Source organism: Mustela erminea, chromosome 12 (genome assembly GCF_009829155.1).
Source record: "Mustela erminea isolate mMusErm1 chromosome 12, mMusErm1.Pri, whole genome shotgun sequence".
Taxonomy (NCBI): domain Eukaryota; kingdom Metazoa; phylum Chordata; class Mammalia; order Carnivora; family Mustelidae; genus Mustela; species Mustela erminea.
In genome coordinates, this window is record NC_045625.1 from 36,099,770 (window position 1) to 36,120,447 (window position 20,678).

General features: G+C 40.1%; 1 protein-coding gene across 11 annotated transcripts in view; it reads right to left on the minus strand.

Annotated features, from left to right (window-relative positions):
* UNC13B (unc-13 homolog B) overlaps positions 1-20,678 on the minus strand; it is a 233,267-nt gene that overhangs the window by 68,918 nt on the left and 143,671 nt on the right. For all 11 annotated transcript variants that reach the window (XM_032308022.1, XM_032308017.1, XM_032308012.1 and 8 more), the window contains 2 exons: positions 19,949-20,263; positions 17,809-17,899 (listed from right to left, as the gene is read on the minus strand). In XM_032308022.1, coding sequence (XP_032163913.1) covers positions 17,809-17,899; positions 19,949-20,263 — 406 coding nt within the window. The remainder of the gene's footprint in view (positions 1-17,808; positions 17,900-19,948; positions 20,264-20,678) is intronic.

Here is a 20,678-nt window from a genome sequence, read left to right on the forward strand (position 1 = left end):
AAGGCAGGCAGAGAGAGAGGGGAAAGCAGGCTCCCTACTGAGCAGAGAGCCCGATGTGGGGCTCGATCCCAGAACTCTGAGATCATGACCTAAGCCAAAGCCAGAGGCTTAAACCACTGAGCCACCCAGGTGCCCCCCTCGGTCACATTCTTGATTAGACATCTGAATCTCTCCCAGTGCAAGAGGAGAATATACATATAATACCAAAGGCCCAAAGCAGTTTTCTCAACCTGTCTTTTCATGCCCCCAGTTTATTCCAACTGATAGAGTTCCTGCCTCTATCATTAGAGCCCAATTAGAGCACCTTTTCTTTGGGCATGGAGTGAGGGCAGCTTTCAGAAACTCTTTAAAGGTTAGATTGAGTGACTAATACTTATCTTAAGAGACACTGATAAAATGTAGGAGAATTTGAGAGAGGGAAATATTTCCAGCTTTCAACGTTCTGGTTTGGATGGGAGTCAGGAAGGCTCTGTCAAAGAGGTGGCATCTGAGCTTGATCCTAAAGGATGAATAATATTTGGACATGTGGAAACTGAACAGAAGAAAAGGCCTTAGGGCAGAGGAAGCAAGATGAGCACAGATATGAAAAGGACAAAAAGGAAGATATGTTGTTGGAAAAGAAAGGAAATGAGTATTTAGTGAATACCAACAACATGCAAGGTCCTGCTATATATGTATTATCTTATTTACTCCATGTCCATCTGCTGAGGCAAACCATATCCAATTCAGAGACAAGAAAACTACATTTCTAAAGAGGCAAGGTAACTTGTCTAAGCCTAAGGGTACACAGGTAATAAGTAGCAGAGCCATACTTCAAACTCTGGCGCTGGCTCATTCCAAGGTCCTGCATCTTCCAACTATATAATATGGCCTCTGGATTAACAAAAGTTAGAAAAATAGGCTGGACTAAATCATGAGTGGTTATGAATGTCAAACTAAAAAGTTGAGACTATAATTTAACTACTAATGGAAAGAAAAATTAACCTCCCTCCCTTCCTTCCTCTCACTCTCGCTCTCACTCTCTTTCTTTCAAGGAGAAACCTTCCATTCATTCACTCATTCACTCTCGGATATATGTTAAGAGTTTGCTGGGAGCTAGGCTTTAGAGATATAAAGTTAAAAAGTCCCTGTTTTGTATCTGCATGCTATTTTTATTTAACTTTTATGTAAGCTTCTTTTTGAATTATAACATATAAAAAAGTGCATGTCGGGAAGCCTGGGTGGCTCAGTCGGTTAAGCCACTGCCTTTGGCTCAAGTCATGATCCCAGGATCCTCGGATCGAGTCCCGCATCAGGTTCCTTGCTCAGCAGGGAGCCTGCTTCTCTCCCTGCCTCTGCCTGCTTGTGCGCGTGCGCTCTCTCTCTCTCACAATAAATAAATAAATTAAATCTTTTTAAAAAAAAGAAAGAAAGAAAAGTGCATGTCAATGTAAACAATCCCAATCAAGAACTAATCATCATCCAAATTTCAGAAACCCCTGTGCTCCCATCTAGTCACTACCAACAGACCCCCATGCCCTGCAAAGGTAATCACTATTCTACAATCTGATACCACAGATAACTTCGACCTGTTTCCAAACTTAATATAAAAGTAATCATACAATATATATTCTTTTAAGAAATACATAATCTTGGGGTCAAATGCTCACATATCTCCAGGATAATAGGATAAACACCAAAACTGACTGTATATGAAATACAATAGAAAAATAGAAATTTTAGTATCTAACTACCCAGGACTTTGAGGAAGGCTTCAAAATATGTGACATCTAATTCAAGCCCTGAGCATAAATGGTAGCCAGGACTAGTGCTCTGTTTTCAGGAAGACAATGCTGGCAGTGGTATACACAATGTAGTCCAAGACAAATAAATAAGATCAAGATAACCTTTGGAAGGCTGACACTATAGACTATGCAGTAGAGAGGACCTGAACACAAAAGGGAACAGAGAAGAGACTTATAAAAGAAACCATGGAGAGGAAAAAGAGCAAGGTCTGGCAAATGATCCAATGTGGGAGGCAAGAGAGAAGGAAGAATGACACCATGATTTTGAGTGGGTGACTAGCAGAATGATGGTATTTTAATACAAACAGAGAACAAAGAATAGGAATAGGCCCAGGAGGGAAGTTTCAAACTTTAGGAAATTGTGGTGAAAATAACTAGTAAATAATTAGACATGAAAGATAGAACCTAAGGGGAAAAGCACAGTTAGAGGTATAGATTTGGGAATTGTTTACTTAGAAAGGCCAGCTGGGGGGCGCCTGGGTGGCTCAGTGGGTTAAGCCGCTGCCTTCGGCTTAGGTCATGATCTCGGAGTCCTGGGATCGAGTCCCATGTTGGGCTCTCTGCTCATCAGGGAGTCTGCTTCTCTCTCTCTCTGCCTGCCTCTCTGTCTACTTGTGATCTCTCTGTCAAATAAATAAATAAATAAATCTTTAAAAAAAAAAAAGAAAAGAAAGGCCAGCTGGAATTCGACTGGCTACCTAGCACAAAAGCCAGGATCAAGCACAATACTAGCTATATACAGTAGTTGCTCATTTAAGGATTCTGGATTAGAGGCTGAATAGAGATTTGAGATGGAAAAAAATGCCTGTGGGGGAATCTGTAGAAAGAGACAAGCAGGGAAGGAGACTGGCAAGGTAAGAAAGGAAGGAAGAGAATGGGAAAATCTAGAATAATGGAAGTCACAGAAATAGGAAGTTACAAATAGGGAGTTTCAAAACACACCCTGGAATGCTGCAGAGAAAAATGACAATCAAGACTGAGGAAAGTATCTGGGGAAAAAAATGAAAATATTTAACTTAATTATTTCTATCTCCCTTGTGGCCTATAAACTCCTAAATGATAACAAAGAGTCTTGAAATAGCCCAATACACCCAGTGGTACCCACTTACTGGTTGGCTTGATTAAAAGGGGAATAATTTTATCAGTTGCTCCTTTTTTTTTTTCTTTCAGTTGCTTCTTTTGCATAACTTTGGCAACAGGATTTTCTCTCACAGAGGAGAAGTTCCTTCCCAGCAATATCATCAAATGTTCCCATTGGGTGGATGATCAAACAAGCATCAAGAGTCAGAGAAAGCAAGAAGAGCTGCTTTATTATCTAGAAACAAGTAATTTATAATTTTATACAGAGGTATCAATCAGACCAGTTACATAAAAGTTTACTAAGTACCACTCTTTACTGATATTATGCCCAGAAAACACTGCCAGCTGGAGCTAAGCCTGCTGCCAGTATCTGATACCCTCCTCTGACTCTAGGCAAGTCAATGGTATCCCGGCATTCCTCAGTGACGTTTTGATATGCACCTCAGAAACCACAGCAAGACTCCATTGCTTCAAAAAAAGCTGCCCCAAATCCCAGGCACAGATGCGACATCTTAAAATTCACAAGGGTTCAGTCACAGCCTAGAACCAGATCTAAGATTTACAGAAGACCAACTACTGATAAACATCAAGATCCAGGCCATAAACATGTCCAAAACACTTCAGGGGAAAAAAGCCACTAAGAAATGTTAAGCATTTCTCCTCATAAGCACACAAAAGCAGCTCTTGGAAAATATCCCCAGCAGTACCCATGGCAGCCTTTGTCCACCTTCCCTAGACTCCTCTGGGTTAGGCATTCCACTGACTTTTTCCTCTCAAGCCCCAGAGAAGCACCATTAAACTAAAATAGAGAGCCTTCTCTGAATGACCCTTATAGTTATCCCGGGAACCCCATGCTACCAAGGAATCTAGATCCCTATAAAAACCTGAAATCCGGGGCGCCTGGGTGGCTCAGTGGGTTAAGCCGCTGCCTTCGGCTCAGGTCATGATCTCAGGGTCCTGGGATCGAGTCCCGCATCGGGCTCTCTGCTCAGCAGGGAGCCTGCTTCCTTCTCTCTCTCTCTCTCTCTGCCTGCCTCTCAGTGTACTTGTAATTTCTCTCTGTCAAATAAATAAATAAAATCTTTAAAAAAAATAAAAAAAATAAAAAAATAAAAAAAATTTATAAAAAAAACAAAAAACAAAAAACCTGAAATCCTATGGCACTGGCTCCTTCCTGCTTTAGCCATCAGAAGCAGTTTCGCTGTGTTCCCACTCAGTAGCAAAGGCTCCAGTTGTGGGCAGCAAGACCTCTGACAGATCACTTAGTCCTAGGCTAGGAAGGTATGTGTGAGCCCTGAAAAACAATACTTCTGGGGCGCCTGGGTGGCTCAGTGGGTTAAAGCCTCTGCCTTCGGCTCAGGTCATGATCCCAGGGTCCTGGGATTGAGCCCCGCATCGGGCTCTCTGCTCAGCGGGGAGCCTGCTTCCCCCTCTCTCTCTCTACCTGCTTCTCCGATCGCTGTCTGTCAGATAAATAAAATCTTTAAAAAAAACAAAAAACAAAAAACAATACTTCTGGTAATAGGAGGCCTATTGTTAACTCTCAAGCAATTATATCTAGAGCTTTACACTTAAAAAAATTTCAATTTTCTATGATCTCACCAGAAATCTGTAAGAGAAGACAGTTATCCTTAATTTTACAGTAGAGGAGACTGAGAAATAGAAAATAGTGATTTGTTCAAGTTCTCTCAGGTTTTAAGACTGAGCTACTGCGGGGCGCCTGGGTGGCTCAGTGGGTTAAAGCCTCTGCCTTCGGCTCAGGTCATGATCCCAGGGTCCTGGGATCAAGTCCCGCATCGGGCTCTCTGCCAGTGAGGAGCCCACTTCCCCCACCCCCACCCCTGCCTGCCTCTCTGCCTACTTGTGATCTCTGTCTGTCAAATAAATAAATAAAATCTTTAAAAAAAAAAAAAAAAAGACTGAGCTACTGCAAGGACCCAATTCTATTTCCAGTTAGCCCATTTTAGTAATAAGAAGGTTAATAGTAAACGGATACAAAAGACATGGGTTCTCCATATACCAGCCTGGCAACCACATTTCCCACCAACTAGACCTCAGAAAACAGAGTTTCACAGGTGACAGACACAGAAGCTTCTTCTATCATCTTCTTTCCCCTTCTACCTTGAAGGTGTATTCGTTTGCAAAGGCTGCCATAACATAACATTACAGACTGGGTGGTTTAAGCAACAGAAATTTACTTCCTTACAATACTGGAGGCTAGAAGTCCCAAGATCAAGGTGTCAACAAGGTTGGTTTCTTCTGAGGCTTCTTTTCTTCACCTCAGATAGCCATCTGCTCTCTGTCTTCACAGGCTCTTCTATATGTGTCCTAAACTCTTTCTGTACGAACACCATTCATATTGGACATGAGATCATCCAAAACACCTCAATTTACCATAATTACCTCTGTAAAGGCACTCTGTCCAAATACAATTACATTCTGAGATATTAAGATTTCAACATATGGGAGGGGAGGTACACAATTCTGAAATCAGGGTTTTGAGGGTATTATGGATTTAAAAGGCAGAAGAAAAAAGGAGACAATCCAGATTCAGAAGCCAGGTACCCTGGTGTTTTCCCTTCCTTTGTAGGGAGACTTTAGAATGGAATAGAATAAATATACTGGCTGTTTGCTTTAAAGGAAGAGAACTCGCCCAGTGTCAGCTTCCTTCTCTGTGTTGGATTGCTTCCTAACAGAACATGGGCAGGAGAACCATGTGTGTCCTTTCCGGGTACTCCTGCTCTGTTCAGTGCAGATGGAGGTGGAAAAGGTAGAGGGCCTGTCTTCATGTGTAAAAGAATAAATTTCTTAAGGATACCACTATTAACACCCACTCAGCTTCAACTTTGGAATTTCATTCTACCTAAGATTTTAGTTTTTACCAAAGCAGATGAATTCCAAGGACTAAGCGAGATTTGTGTATTAGAGGAACAGAAAAGGAGGGACTGACATAGGCAGGCTACTTCAAAAGCCTGTAAAAAACAGCTTCTTATTACTTCAAAGGCTCAGGTGATGTTGCCAATTTCTCCATAGATAGGCAAGACAAAGAGGAGAAAGAAAGGTTGCAGATTAGCAAACAATTATGGTATAATATGGCAAATTCAAGAAAGGTTCAAATAAGTTTAAAAGGAACAGGGCTGTTCCTTTTATGCAAATCATATCCTAGATGCAAATCATATATTTGATAAGGGACTTCAATCCAGAATATATTAAGAAATCTTTTTTTATGTGATTTTTTAAAAGATTTTTTAATTTATTTGTCAGAGAGAGAGTATAAGCAGTGAGAGCAGCAGGCAGAGGGAGAAGCAGGCTTCCCATTGAGCAAGGAGCCTGCTGTGGGGCTCAGATCCTAAGACCCTGGGACTATGACCTGAGTGAGCTGAAGGCAGATGCTTACCCAACTGAGCCACTCAGGTGTCCCCAGGATATATTAAGAAATCTTACAACTCAACAATAAAAAGGTGAATAACCCAATGTAAAAATGGGCAGAAGATTTGAATAGACATTTCTTCAAAGAATATATACAAATGGAAAATAAGCATGTGAAAAGATGCTTGACATTATTAGTCACTAGAGAGATGTGAATCAGAATCACAAGAGACACCACTTTACATGCACTAGGATGGTTATAACAAAAAGATTAACAAGTATTGGTAAGGATGTGAAGAAACTAGAACTCTCATATGTTGTTTATGGGAATATAAAATGGAACAAGCTGTTTGGAAAAAACAGTCTGACAGTTTCTCAGAAGGTTAAATGTGGTAACCATCTAACATAGCAATTCTATCCCTATGTATATACCCAAGAGAACCAAAAATTTATGTCCATACAAAAAAATGTACATGAATGTTCACAGCAGCATTATTCATAATAGCAAAAAGGGGAAAGCAAACCAAATGTTCAACCATAGATTAATGTATAAACAAAATGTGGTATATCCACAGAATGGAATATTACTCAGCCATATTAAGGAATCAAGTACTGATAGATGCTGCAACATAGATGAACCTTAAAAACATTATATTAAGTGACAGAAGACAGATACAACAAGCCACATATTGTATGATTTCATTTACATGACATGTCCAGAACAGACATATCCATAGAGACAGAAAGTAAATTAATGGCTGCCAGAGGCTAGAGCAAAGCAGAAAATGAGGAATGACTTATTAATGGGTATGGCATTTCCTCTGGAGTGATGGAAATGTTCTAAAATTAGATGGTGATGAAACTGATGGTGATGGCTGTACAACATAGTGAATATACTAAAACACACTGAATAATATATTTTAAAATGGTGAATTTTAGGTTGTATGACTTGTATCTCAATAAAAAAGATATCTGTTACTTAACACACACACACACACACACACACACACAGAAAACAGGATTCCTTTTCCTTTTTCAGTCCAATAAGGGGAAATGGTACAGAAGAAGGGCTATATGGGAAGACTGGAAGAGTACACAAAGCACAATATATTTGTCTCTGTTTTACTTTAGAAACAATCAAAGGAGATGGAAGCCACCTTTGTATGAAGACAGGAAGAAGCCATAGTGATAGGTGACTGGAAAGATGAAATTTGACAATTATAAAATTCCTCAATGATGTCTTTGGTTAAATGTGTTGGATTTTAGATGCTGATGGGACAAGCGAATATACAAGAAGTAGTTAGAAATATGAACCTAGAGTTCAGGGGACAGATTGGGGCTAGATACACAGTCAGAAGAGCAACCTACATATAAGTAGTAACTGACGTAATGAATGAGATTTCATAACAACAATGTTGGGGATTTGTATGAAAAGAGGATTGAGCAAAGTATCCCAGAAAGACCAACATTTACGAAGTGAGGGAAAAAAAAGAAGAAATCAGAAAAAGGAGCCTAAAGAGAGCTCAGGGAAGAGTGACAATGAGGATGGTTTCTTAAATGTCAAAAGAAGAGGGGCGCCTGGGTGGCTCAGTGGGTTAAAGCCTCTGCCTTCAGCTCAGGTCATGGTCTCAGGGTCCTGGGATAGAGCCCCACATCGAGCTCTCTGCTCAGCAGGGAGCCTGCTTCCCCCTCTCTCTCTGCCTGCCTCTCTGCCTACTTGTGATCTCTCTGTCTGTCAAATAAATAGATAAAATCTTAAAAAAAAAAAAAAGAGGAGTGTTTAGAGTTGAATACTGCAGAGAGGTCCATTGAGATTTAAAAGCAACCACTAAATTAGGTAGCTATGAGCTCAATGATGATGTCCACAAATGCAGTTTTAATAAAATGATAATGAAATCAACTGAGACAGACTTTCTTCAAATGTATTCCTTAGAAAATGAGTCCTACAGAATGCTTCTCCAAAACAGAGTTGTATGGTCAAATAAGTTTGCCATAACACTGTGCACATTATATCCTCCTCTTAAAGAAGTATACCAAGCCTACAATAGAGTAATCTGTTGATGTTACACTCTACTGGAACCCACTGTTTCCCAAATTTCTTTGACCATGGATCTCTTTATCACGTAATAGAGAATCTATTGACAGTTGTAGAAACTGAAGTTCTGTGGAACAGAATTTTTCCATACTCTGGAGTTCTAAGATTATGGTGGGAAATAGTGTTAAAAACACAGGCACCGGGGCACCTGGGTGGCTCAGTGGGTTAAAGCCTCTGCCTTCGGCTCAGGTCATGATTCCAGGGTCCTGGGATCGAGTCCCATATCTGGCTCTCTGCTCGGCAGGGAGCCTGCTTCCTCCTCTCTCTCTCTCTCTCCCTGCCTCTCTGCCTACTTGTGATCTCTGTCAAATAAATAAATAAAACTTTAAAAAAAAAAATCTAAAAAAAAAACCACAGGCTCCAGAGTTAAATAGATCTAGACTTGAATGCAGTTCTCTTATCAGCTAAATGACCCCAATCAAGTTTCTAACTGTCTAAACCTCATTTTTTTTAATCTATAAAATGGGCCAAATAACAAAGCCTGATTTGTAAAATTACTGTGAGGGATTCATTTGGATAATGCATTTAAAGTATTTATAGTAATAGTAATATCCAGGGATGCCTGGGTGACTGAGTTGCTTAAGCAACTGCCTTTGGCTCAGGTCATGATCTCAGGGTCCTGGGATCAAGTCCCACACCTGGCTCCTTGCTCTGTGGGGAGCCTGCTTCTTCTTCTACCTGCTGCTCCCTCTGCTTGTGCTCTCTCTTCCTTGCTCTCTGATAAAAAATAAAATCTCTTCAAAAAATAGTAATTCCCAGTAAGTATGGTTATGATGATGATGATGGTGGCAGCAGTTGAGATCAAAAGGAAAATTGTGATATAGGTAATAAAGTTTTCATTGAATGAGGAATTATCGAACAATTGGGACCTAACTGCAACAAGGAAGCTGAGGATCAGAATAGGTTATGTGAATATCTAGTAATGGTCTGGAAGTGTAACAGAGAGACTGAGAAAACTAAGCCTCACTCTTCACCCAGTAACGGGGCATGAAAAAGGCATTACCCTCCCCCTTTAGAAAGGGCTTTAGTGGTGCCTGGCTGGCTCAGTCAGTAGAACATGTGACTTTTGATCTCGGGGAAATGAGTTCAAGCCCCACGCTGAGGGTAGAGTTTACTTTAAAAGAGGCGGGGCAGTGGGGAGCTTTAGCAAACAGCCAGGTTTTAGTCAGAAGAAAATGTACTGATTCCGGTCTCAGATGTCAGTAAGAACTCCAGTTTGCAAAGGGCAGAAGGGACCTGTTGGAGCAACAGCTGGAGCCCTCGTCTAAGAGAGCTTTCTCTAGTTTGTGAAGCAGTAGTAGGGCCTGATCTTGAGTAGGGATTACCACGAAGTCTGAAGAGAGATGCTAAAAGTTGTGGTTGGAAAAAAAAAAAAAAAAAAAAGTAAAAGCTGTAGTTGAGAGAGGTCTACAAGTATTCAGGCTTACTACAGGATTTTCATTTTCGACAGTGTTCAGTAGTAGCACAAGATTAGAAACAATTAAGAAATCTATCAAGAGAGGACAGAGTATATAAATTATAATATATCCCCCAAGAGAAATATTACATAGCTATTAAAAGAGAATGGAAGAGCTGTATTTGGACTAATATGGAAAAATCTCCAAGATATAACATTAAATTTTAAAATGTGAAGAGCAATGTATGTAAATATACACAAGCATGCATGTGCACATGTGCACACATGCATGTGGTTATAATTGCACAGATTATCTGTGGACTGATTCACAAAACACAGGTAACAAAGGGGGAGATAGGGACTAGAGGCCTGGAAGTCTGAAGTAGGAAGGAAATATTGCACTATACATGTTTAAGTTTATGTTTTGTGTAATTTTCTATTTTTACACTTATTACTTATCCAAAACATTCTTTAGTTTTTTAATTATTATAGTAGCAATGGTTAGGAAGAGGGATGACAGATTGTGGGAAAAAGGAGGGATAAGTGTGGCCTCAATTAGGGCAAAGAGTTGAAGTGGTGAAAGTTAAGATAGGCAGCCTTGATCAGAGCAAAATCCTGGAGTTTAAAATTATAGAAAGAATTCTTTCCTGGTGCAACTAAGTCTAAGAGATGGGGTCCTCAAAGTTGCTCCACTTGAGCATTTTTCCCCAAGGGGAATACCTTTTTCAGGGTTTCAATAATAGCAGAGGAAGAAAGTCTCCACTAGAGAGAGAGTCACAAGAACACAAGAGTACTTTGTGGGAGAGTTGATTCATTCTGTCTTAATGATCTTCCCTGAGAAAATGCTGATCCATCTCTCAGGCTGACCAACCCCAATCTTGGATTTCACGGGATTGCTCCATTTAAACACAGGCCTTCTAATCTATTTGCTCAGTTCCATTTCTGCTTACTAAATAAGTCTCTCCTTCTTCAGCTTTCTTTAGCAACCCAAGAGCTTCTGTCAAGGCTTCCTCACAACCTACCTTCATGTCTTCTCCTTCACTGTCCCTTCCACCTGGAACACCCACCCACCTGCTGCCACCGCAGTCTCCGTTTCTAGAGCTAAAAGTCTCACCTCCTCCCCCAGATTTTTCTGCAGCTAAGCCAAATAAGGTACAGAATCATATCTATTCCACCCACACTACTAACATTACCACAATGTCATCAAACACTTATTAAGTACATATGACCAGGTGCTCAACCAGCCCAGATACAGAGATGACCTATATGATCTCTCCCCTCAAGCTGCTTATAGGCATGGCATAAGGTAGCTACGTTCCTATGGCAGTTCCTTAAAGTCTATGGAATGCAGTTATCAGCTGAAGAAGTATGAGTGACCTATAAATTTATCGGAAATATTCAAATCACAATCAGAGAAATGCAAATTAAAACAAGGAGATACCACTCTTCTGAAGAGAGATGCTATTTTGCCAAATTGGCAAACATTTTCTAAAATAATACTCAGTGTTGGTGTGGCACGTTCAACTACTGAAAGTATGGATTGGAAAAACCTTTCTGAAAACACATCAGAAGTTTATCAGAAGTCTTTAAAAGGCATATACTCCTTAACTCAGTAATTTATTTGAATCTACTTTGAGAAATCTAAGGTAAAGAAATAATCAAAATCAAAAACAGATTCATGCACAATAATGCTCATTATATCATTATTTGCAAATTATAAAGAAATATAAGTTGTTATGGAACATCAACACAATGAAATATTAGTTAATAATAATCATGAAATGTTTCCAAAAAATATTTAATAACCCAAAATAGGGGTGCCTATGTGGCTCAGTCGTTAAGCATCTGTTTTCGACTTGGGTCATGTTCCCATTGTCCTGGGATTGAGCCCCACATCAGGCTCCCTGCTCAGCAAAGAAGCTGCTTCTCCCTCTCCAACAACCCACACCGCCTATGTTCCTTCTCTCGCTGTCTCTTTCTGTCAAATAAATAAATAAAATCTAAAAACAACAACAACAACTCAGAATAAAGCTCACAAAAATAATCTAAGTGAGGAAAATTTTATTTATTTATTTATTTATTATTTTTTAAAAGATTTTATTTATTTATTTGACAGATCGAGATCACAAGTAGGCAGAGAGGCAGGCAGAGAGAGAGGGAGAGAGAGGAGGAAGCAGGCTCCCCGATGAGCAGAGAGCCCGATGAGGGGCTCGATCCCAGTACTCTGGGTCATGACCTGAGCCGAAGGCAGAGGCTTTAACTCACTGAGCCATCCAGGTACCCCTAAGTGAGGAAAATTTTAAATGCATACATAGTATGGTCTAAATTCAGTAACTTTATATTTAATGTATATAAAAGTTATATAAGAAAACAGAGCTAATATTTCATAGTTACTAAGCCCTGGAAAAAATAAAAAATAGATTTAATTAAGAAATAAAGAGGCATGTGGAGACTTCTGTGAAAATGCTGACAGAGTTTTTTGGCTAGTTAAGCATCCATAAAAGTTTGGCAAAACACTCTGCTAGGTTCTCTACAGGACTTTCGAACAGCAGCAATAAACAGCATAGCCCCAACAATCAAGAATCTTACAAGAACGGAGGAAAGTTAGATCAAACAGTAAATAAGTAACTCCATCACATTTCGGTCTAGAAAATGTATGCACAGAGTCTGGAAACAACCTCCCAAACTGACACCTGACTGGATTTTAAATGTGAATAAAAATTTAGCTAAGTGGAGAAAGAGGAAGAGTATTCCGTGCATGGCAAACAACAAGTGCAAAGTCTCTGAGATTAAAAAAAAAAAAAGAATAGCACAAAGAGGTTAGACCAGAAAGGCATGTAAAGTCTGTATCAGTGCTTTTCCAGTTCTTTTTGTGGAGGATTTGGTTTTTTTATTCCAATATGTCATGGACTAATATTTTTTGTCTAAACCCTGTTCAATGAGACAGGGATATTATCATGCACATGGTATTACAGCAATCCAAACTGCCTCTAAATGCTCACTTAAAGTACTTACTTCAATTTCAGTACTTACTTCATCAAAAAGTAGAAACAAACACTTCCTGGGCTGGCCCATGGACCATACTGGGAGTCACACTGAAATTATCAAGGTTTTATTTTATCATGAAGGCAATGTGGAGTCACTGAAGTATATTTTTTCTGATTTCCTCTTTTTTTAAATCATAGTTTTACTAGATAATTTAAAACCCTAAAAAAGGGTACTATTACTTTCCCCATCTTGTGGATTAGGAAAATGTGGCTCATTAAGGTTAAAAAACTTTCTCACAAGGATACATTGAGAAAAAAATATGGCAACTCATATCACAGGCAAGGGTTAATTTCCCTAAAACTAAGCTCCTGGAATAAAAAGTTCAATAGAAAAAAAAATAAGCAAAGAGTATGACTAGACTATTCACAAAATAGTAAATACTAACAGCCTTTACTTGTATGAAAATATCCTTAACTGTACTAAGATACACACACTTAAATTCTACTGAGAAAACACTGCCCAGTAGACCAGCAAAAATTCAAAAATTTGAATAAATCACTCTATTGGTGGATTTGGGAAGAAAAAAAGCACCCTCACGACATTACTAGTAGGAGTATAAATTGGTACATTATCTGTGGGAGGCAGATACCCTTTGGGGTAGTCATTAAAGCTGCTCACAAAAGCTTTCCTCCTCTCTTTCAAGGTATACTATACTGTTCACTTGAGGTTAAATATGGTTATATGACTTGCTTTAGCCAGGGAAATGTAAGCAAAAGTGACATATTGTATATTCTGGGTGGAAGCTTTTTTGCTTGTTTGTTTTAAAGATTTTATTTATTTATTTATTTATTTATTTATTTATTTAACAGAGAGAGAGAGAGAGAGAGAGAGAGAGAGAGAAAGAAAGAGAAAGAGTGATCACAAGTAGGCAGAGAGGCAGGCAGAGGGAGAGGGAGAAGCAGGCTCCCCACTGAGCAGAGAGCCAGATGCCGGGCTGGATCTAGAACCCTGAGACTGACTGGAGCCGAAGGCAGCGGCTTAACCCACTGAGCCACCCAGGCGCCCTGTTTTTTGCTATTCTTTTTGAGAGATTCTGAATTGCCTCTTAAAAAGAAAAAAATCATAGCAAACTGTGCCTGCTCCAATATATTCTTGTTTTTCTCATTCAGAACTTTTATGTGGATGTTATTTGTTTTACTTTCCTTTATAATAAGAATTATAAAACCCTTACTTATGGAAAATTACAAATAAAAAGTTAGTAGGTATTGTAACACTGTCTCCATAAATGTTCACTTTAAATGTTTATCTCCTGTCACTCTAGACCAACAGACTCCAAACCTAAAATCTATACACACGTATAACTGTGTAAAAATGTAAAAAGCATAAAAGAAACAATCATTTAAGATTTACTAATGATAAAAAATGTTTTTTGCTGTCACTAAAAGTACTAATAATATTTTTAGTGAAAGCAATGTGATACAATATGCCTCATTATTTTTTAAATCTCGGTTTAACAATTTGTTATAGGATTATTTGAAGGTCTGGTTCCACTTTCAATTATTTCAATAGTTCGTTTTCAAAGCTGCCAAAAAGATACAGATACATCAGTCAAATGAACGATGTGCAAGTGGTTCCTACATAGCAATTATTCAAAGATTTTGTTAAAATTTGGCTAATTATGTTCCCATTTTCTCTGTTATCTTACCAAATGGAAATATTTTTATTTTTTTATTTATTTGAGAGAGATTACAAGTAGGCAGAGAGGCAGGCAGAGAAAGAGGAGGAAACAGGCTCCCTGCTGAGTAGAGATTCCGATGTGGGGCTGGATCCCAGGACCCTGGGACCATGACCTGAGCCAAAGGCAGAGGCTTTAACCCACAGAGCCACCCAGGCGCCCCTCAAATAGAAATATTTTTAACAAGTAAGTTCAAATCTCACTGAAAACTTTCATTATAAGTATTTTCAAATCTGTTAATAGTTTCTTTCCAAAATTTTAGAACATGTAGCTACAGTGTTTTATAGGTAACAGTCATTGTTTCTGATAAAAAAAAGAACACACAAAAGAAAGATTCTTAAACATCCTGTATTCACAGCAGCTACCTTTTCAATCATTATTAAAACATCTTCTCTCTGAAGGGTCAAATTAGCAATGCTTGTAAGAAGCTAGAACAATATGAGTGACAAAATAATTGATAAAAATGATTATGACTGTAAAATATAATACATTATATAATAAATTAGGTATCTATGAGTCCAGAGTGACATAAATAAATTGATAGGAGAAAAGGGAAATCTCTTCCCTATAGTAGAATGCCAACTAATGAATGTAGAAAGTATAATGGAAATAGAAAGTTACCATTTGGCAGCCGCCACTAGTGATGGAAGATTCAGACAGGAGACATCAATGAATGCTTAGCTCACTGGTGGAGATGCAATGCGGAATAAGATACTGGCTATTTTCAAAGTACACAAAACACTTACCAGTCACATCAACTACAGAAGGAAAAAAAGGTGCCTCAACAGGTTGGAAACCTGGTCAATAAAAACTTAACTAGGTGACTGAGATTAATATTAAGGGTAGTGTAAGGACCTATTTTATATTTTTATATTTTAGCCAGAAGCTTCCATTGAGGTTAATAACACTATTGTTTAACCCTTAAACTGTCCCTGCTCCCCTTCCCCCAGGGGACTTACTTAAAAACAAGTCCCAGAAACCAGTCTCAGGTAACAAAGCACAGATACAAGGATGGGTCAGGCCAGGTGGAGACATCCGATCAGTGGGGGGTTGCATACAGTCTCCCTAGCTACCAAGGAGTATGGTCCCCCGCTCTTTGGGAGCCTTTTGGGCACCAATCCTAACCTAAATTGTAATTCAACTGGTCACCTAGCAACACTGGGAAGTTTCTCTGTGTGTTACAATGTCATTGGCCAACTGTGTGTGGCCAGGCCCAACACATGGCCTTTGCACTTAAAAGCCAGTCTGTAAAGAAGAGTGGGGTTGCCCTCTCTGTAAGAGGCACGGCCCTGGCCGGCAAGTTTGATTCTTGATGCTTGGGGCGAAATAAAGCTTTGCTTGACCTTCACTTTGTATCAGTCTCGCTCCTTTAATCACAGACCTATTACGGCGGCATAACAGGTAGCACATGTTGACATGTGTACTTTCTGATACTGTAAGGGCCTATTCAGCCAGAGCAGCCCCACCCCGGTTGAACTGCCATTTTGTTGTAAAACTTAAAATTGACTCCCCCCACCCCCATGGGAACTTACTTAAAAGCAAGTCTGGGAAACCAGTCCCAGGTAACAAAGTCCAAGTACAAGGGTGGGTCAGTCCAGGAGGAGGTATTCAATCAGTGAGACGCATACTGTCTCCTAGCTACCAAGGAGTATGGGCCCCGCCCTTTGGGAGCCTTTTGGCACCAATCCTAACGAAGGTGTGATAGGCTAAATCAAATGTCTACTAGGGTAAACTGTAATTTAATTGGTCGCCTAGCATCACTGTGGAGTTTCCTGTGTGTGTTACAATCTCATTGGCCACCTGTGTGTGGCCAGGCCCAACCACATGGCCTTTGCTCTATAAAAGTTAGTCTAGAAAGCAGGGAGGGGTTGTCCTCTCTGTAGGGGTGGCCTGACTGGTCTATTTGACGGTCAGTCTGATTCCTGATGCTTGGCGCTAAATAAAGCTTTGCTTGACCTTCGCTTTGTATCAGTCTCGCTCCTTTAATCACGGACCCATTATTGGGGTACCCAATTTCGGGGGGACCCAACAGATACAATTCACTAAAAAGAGCCCAGCATCATTTTTGTGTAATTCCTGCCAAGAAAGCATGGCCTGAGTCTGAACATGAGGAAACACTGGATGGACCCCAAATGAAGAACACGCTACAAAATAAAAGGCCTATACCATCTGTCCAAGATAAAACTGAAGAACTGTTCCTGATTAGAGGAGACTAAAGAGATATGACTTCTAAATGCAACACGTCAGCCTGGATAGTATACCCTGGACTAGGGAAGAAAAGAGACATTGTTGTGATGGCAAAATTTGTATGGCATTTTTATGATGGTGTTGCCATTGTTGATTTCCTCCAGTGGATAGTTACACTGTACTTATATAAGAGAGTAGCTTTGGTTTTTTGGGAAGTAAAAATAGAACTATTTAGGAATAACACAACATCATCTCTTCAACTTTTTCTCAAATGGTTCAGAAAAAGATTAATCACACATAATGGACAGAAGGTGATGAAAACTGTGGTGACATCAACAACTGGCACACCTTGGCAAGAAAGATTTAAGAGCTTAATACTGTTATTTTGGCAACTTTTCCCTAAGTGTGAAATTATTTCAAAATAAATTATTTTTCAAGTGTGTTTACACACGTGAGCATGCTTGTATTTTTAATGCAGGTATCTGCCAAGTATTATACTACTGACAGCCACTTGTCATCATTTAAAAACATCCTTTCTGGGGGAAGAGGGTTCCCTTCTCCCCCAGACTCCACCGCCCACCGCACCCCCAGGGCCGGGGTTGCTGCGCCATGCCATGCCATGGTGTTTGCGCGGCCATCAGGAGGGGGCTACCCAGCGGCCCCGTGGGGCCGTGTGTGTGCCCCGCGTCCCTCGGTGTGTGTTGGGGGGCAGGTGGGAACACCCTGGGCGCCTGTGGGGTTGTAAAACAAACAAACAAAAACAAAAACAAAATATCCTGTCTGTATACATCACAAAGGCCCTCCCTAACAGGCGAGGCAGTGGCCTTGAAGTGGGTAGCCAAGGGAGACAACAACTGACTCTAAGAGGCCTTGTAATGGTTCCCCATCCTAAACTCAAAATGAAAAGGGCTCAAAGTGACGATGGTACTGAAAATAGCATTTAACTTAACCTTCAGGCTCTCAACCCACTAGATCTATCTGATTTCCATTAATCAGCATAGAAGGAAACCCACAGCCACCTCCCATCCCTTAAGGCTCTAGCTTACTTGTCATGCATCCCCAGATGCACACTATAAGGAGATGACTAATCACTGACTGCCTCGTCAGCACCATATGTCTCCAAATTTCAAAGGAAAAACTGTCCCAACTAGTACTAGAAAAACAGATTTCCTACCTCCTGCAGCCGGAGTCGAACCTTGGTAACTGCTCGGATCCAATGTGCTCTGGCTTGGGTAAATGGCGAAGAAGCATTCTCCTCAGGAAAACTTGTAACAAAGAAAGGAATGTTTCTTAAGAAAAGCCCAGGCCATGGGGTGACTGCTTAAGGCAAAAGTGCCAAATAACTTAAGTAAAATACTTTGTATTCATGCCTAGACTTGTTTCATGAGTCAGGCCACTATACAGCATAGTCCTAAATAGCCAATGTGGGTGGAAAAAAATCTCTAAAATGACAACTCCTTTTAGCTTTTTATCCATTCCCTCTCTTCTTTCCCCATTTTTCACTTACCCAATAAGCCAGCTCACTGGGACAGTCAGATTTCAGGATTCTAGTAAAAGCAATGGCAAGGGCCTTGAGTTGATGCTAGCACAAAAACTATGCAGACATGTGGACTAATCCTTGTGCCTTGCCTCTCAAGACCACCAGTCTCTCTTGAGCATTCTACATGCCATCCATCCTTAGGGCACAATTTTGTTCCTGCAAACCCTTCCTGCTCCACTAAAAATTTTGGAAGGCTTACCAATTCCTAGACTACAAAAAAAATGCTAAGGAAAAAAGCACAGTCTTGTTCCTTGAGCTGCCTTAGGGACACCCTCAATGAAACAACAATAAATATAACAAACTAGTTTTGGGACAGAAACACTACACTGTATTAGAACAAATCATCATCTAGTTTCCTAACTGTGGAACAGTAGTCAATTCTTGGTGACAATGCTTCTCCTCTCTTCCACTGAGATCTACTGCCAAGGCAGCAAACAAGCATCCACCATCTATACATCTGAAATATAGGCCAACCTCTGCTGTCATCTAACTGGATCAACTGTTTTAAAAAATTGTGGGCACTGGTGACCAAGGTAGAACTGGACCTCACTTGAACAGCTAGGATCTGAAAGGACAGAGCCACTAGAGAAGGACAAATACTTGTGCTAGGTACTTCTGCTGCTCTACCAAGAACTCTACCCACATAACAGCATCTGCCAAATCCAAGGTCTACAAAGAGCCATTTTTCAGTGGGTCATCAACCACAACTCTTGGATGTCTTGACTGTTAGATGAGCCACTAGAGAGGTCTAAAAATCAGGAAAACCTAAGGAGAAAAGAAAGTTTGTATCTTCAGTGGTGGATTAGATATACCAACAATTCTTCAAACTTTTACCACTTATAACTGCACTCACTGCTCTGACCTTTTGGTGAGAGGCATTATTTTTAGACCTTGAAATCTGAGAATCCAAGTCATACCTAGCCCTTATCACTCTACCACAGTGGTTTTCAACGGGGGACACTTTTGCCCAGTATGGGCAATGACAACATCTGGAGACATTTTTGGTTGTCACAACTGGTAGTTGCCACTGGCAAGTAGTGAGATGCCACCATACATTCCACAATGCCCACAACAGCTTCTCATAACAAAGAGTTACCTGGTCCCAAATGTCAATAGTGCCAAGATTGAAAAATCACACTCTGCCCCAAACTATCAACAAATCCACTGACCAATTCAGCTCAATAACACTCAAACACAGTACTAAACTTCATTACAAGACTGCTAGAAACACAAGTTTAAAATTTTTCTTCTTATGGGTACCAATTAATTCTAGAAACACTGTTAGACCCTGGGGCAGAAGGGTGAGTTAGATCTGACTCTTAGACCAATTCTTTCTTAACTCTGTCCTAGTTTTCTCAATCAGGAAAATACAAAACAAAACAATGTTCACGTAAGAAATTTAAACATTAATAGGCGAGCAGGCCTATTTCATCCAAAGCAGGTCTTTTTAATGAAGCAAGTTGTAGGGCTTGGATCAGTTCCAGACTCAGAGGCTCCCATATATAGGTCAATTAGTAGGCCAACAACTGCAGATTTAAGAGGCCTGGTACACTGCAGCTAACTACAAAGAGTCCAAGTATTCCTCTGAGAGCCTCAAAATATTTAGGGAATTATACCGAAAAATCAAAGGAAGCAGTGCAGAGCTAAACCTCAGTATCCTGAATCACTGCCATACCCACCTGTACAGAAACAAACGAAAAGCTCTTACATCCTGAAATACCACAGGCAGGTACTAAGGAGACCATGTGAACTCCTCAAGGCAGCTATCACCTACCTCTCCTGGGGGCCGAGGACGTGGTCTTTGTGTAGCACCAGATCTGGGGGAGAATGGATTGAGGCATCTTCTTTCCTCTCCTTGGGTTCAAATGCTCTCCCCTTCTCTTCTTCACCTGTTACCTCCAAGGCTTTCTCTTGTTCTCCAAAACCCGCTTGGCCATCTCTGGAGAAGCTGCCACTGCTGTGGCACGAATGAATTGAGTCCCTCTCCTGATGGTCATCATCTTGTTCGTGACACTGGTCTAGTTCACTCAACTGTGAGCTTCCTTGACTTACGTTACAGGAGGAGCCATACCTACTACTGCTGGTGGGGCTGTGAGAATGAGAGGAAGACAGATGAGTAAGTACATGCAAACTAGAGACCGGGACAAAAGTAATGGATAAATCCAGAAATAATGATTCTTTCAGTGGCAAGAATCACAAATACAAGGTTCCTGGGAAGACAGAACCAAACTTCACAATCTAGAAGAACTAGTTTCTAGTCAGCAGAAGCACAAAGGAAAAACGATACAACATGCTGGGTTCTCTAACAGCACTTAATCTCAACCTGTGGCAGATGCTGAAGCATACTTTATCTCAAAGTAAATTTTTAAAGTAGCAGTTTAACTTTAATTATTAAGAATTACTAAATATAAAAGTAGCCTCTTGTTTACACCTAATATTCTTTACTTGGACTTCTAAAGAATCTTGTCCAGTGGCAGTGATTAAAGTATTCTAATTTCCATAAA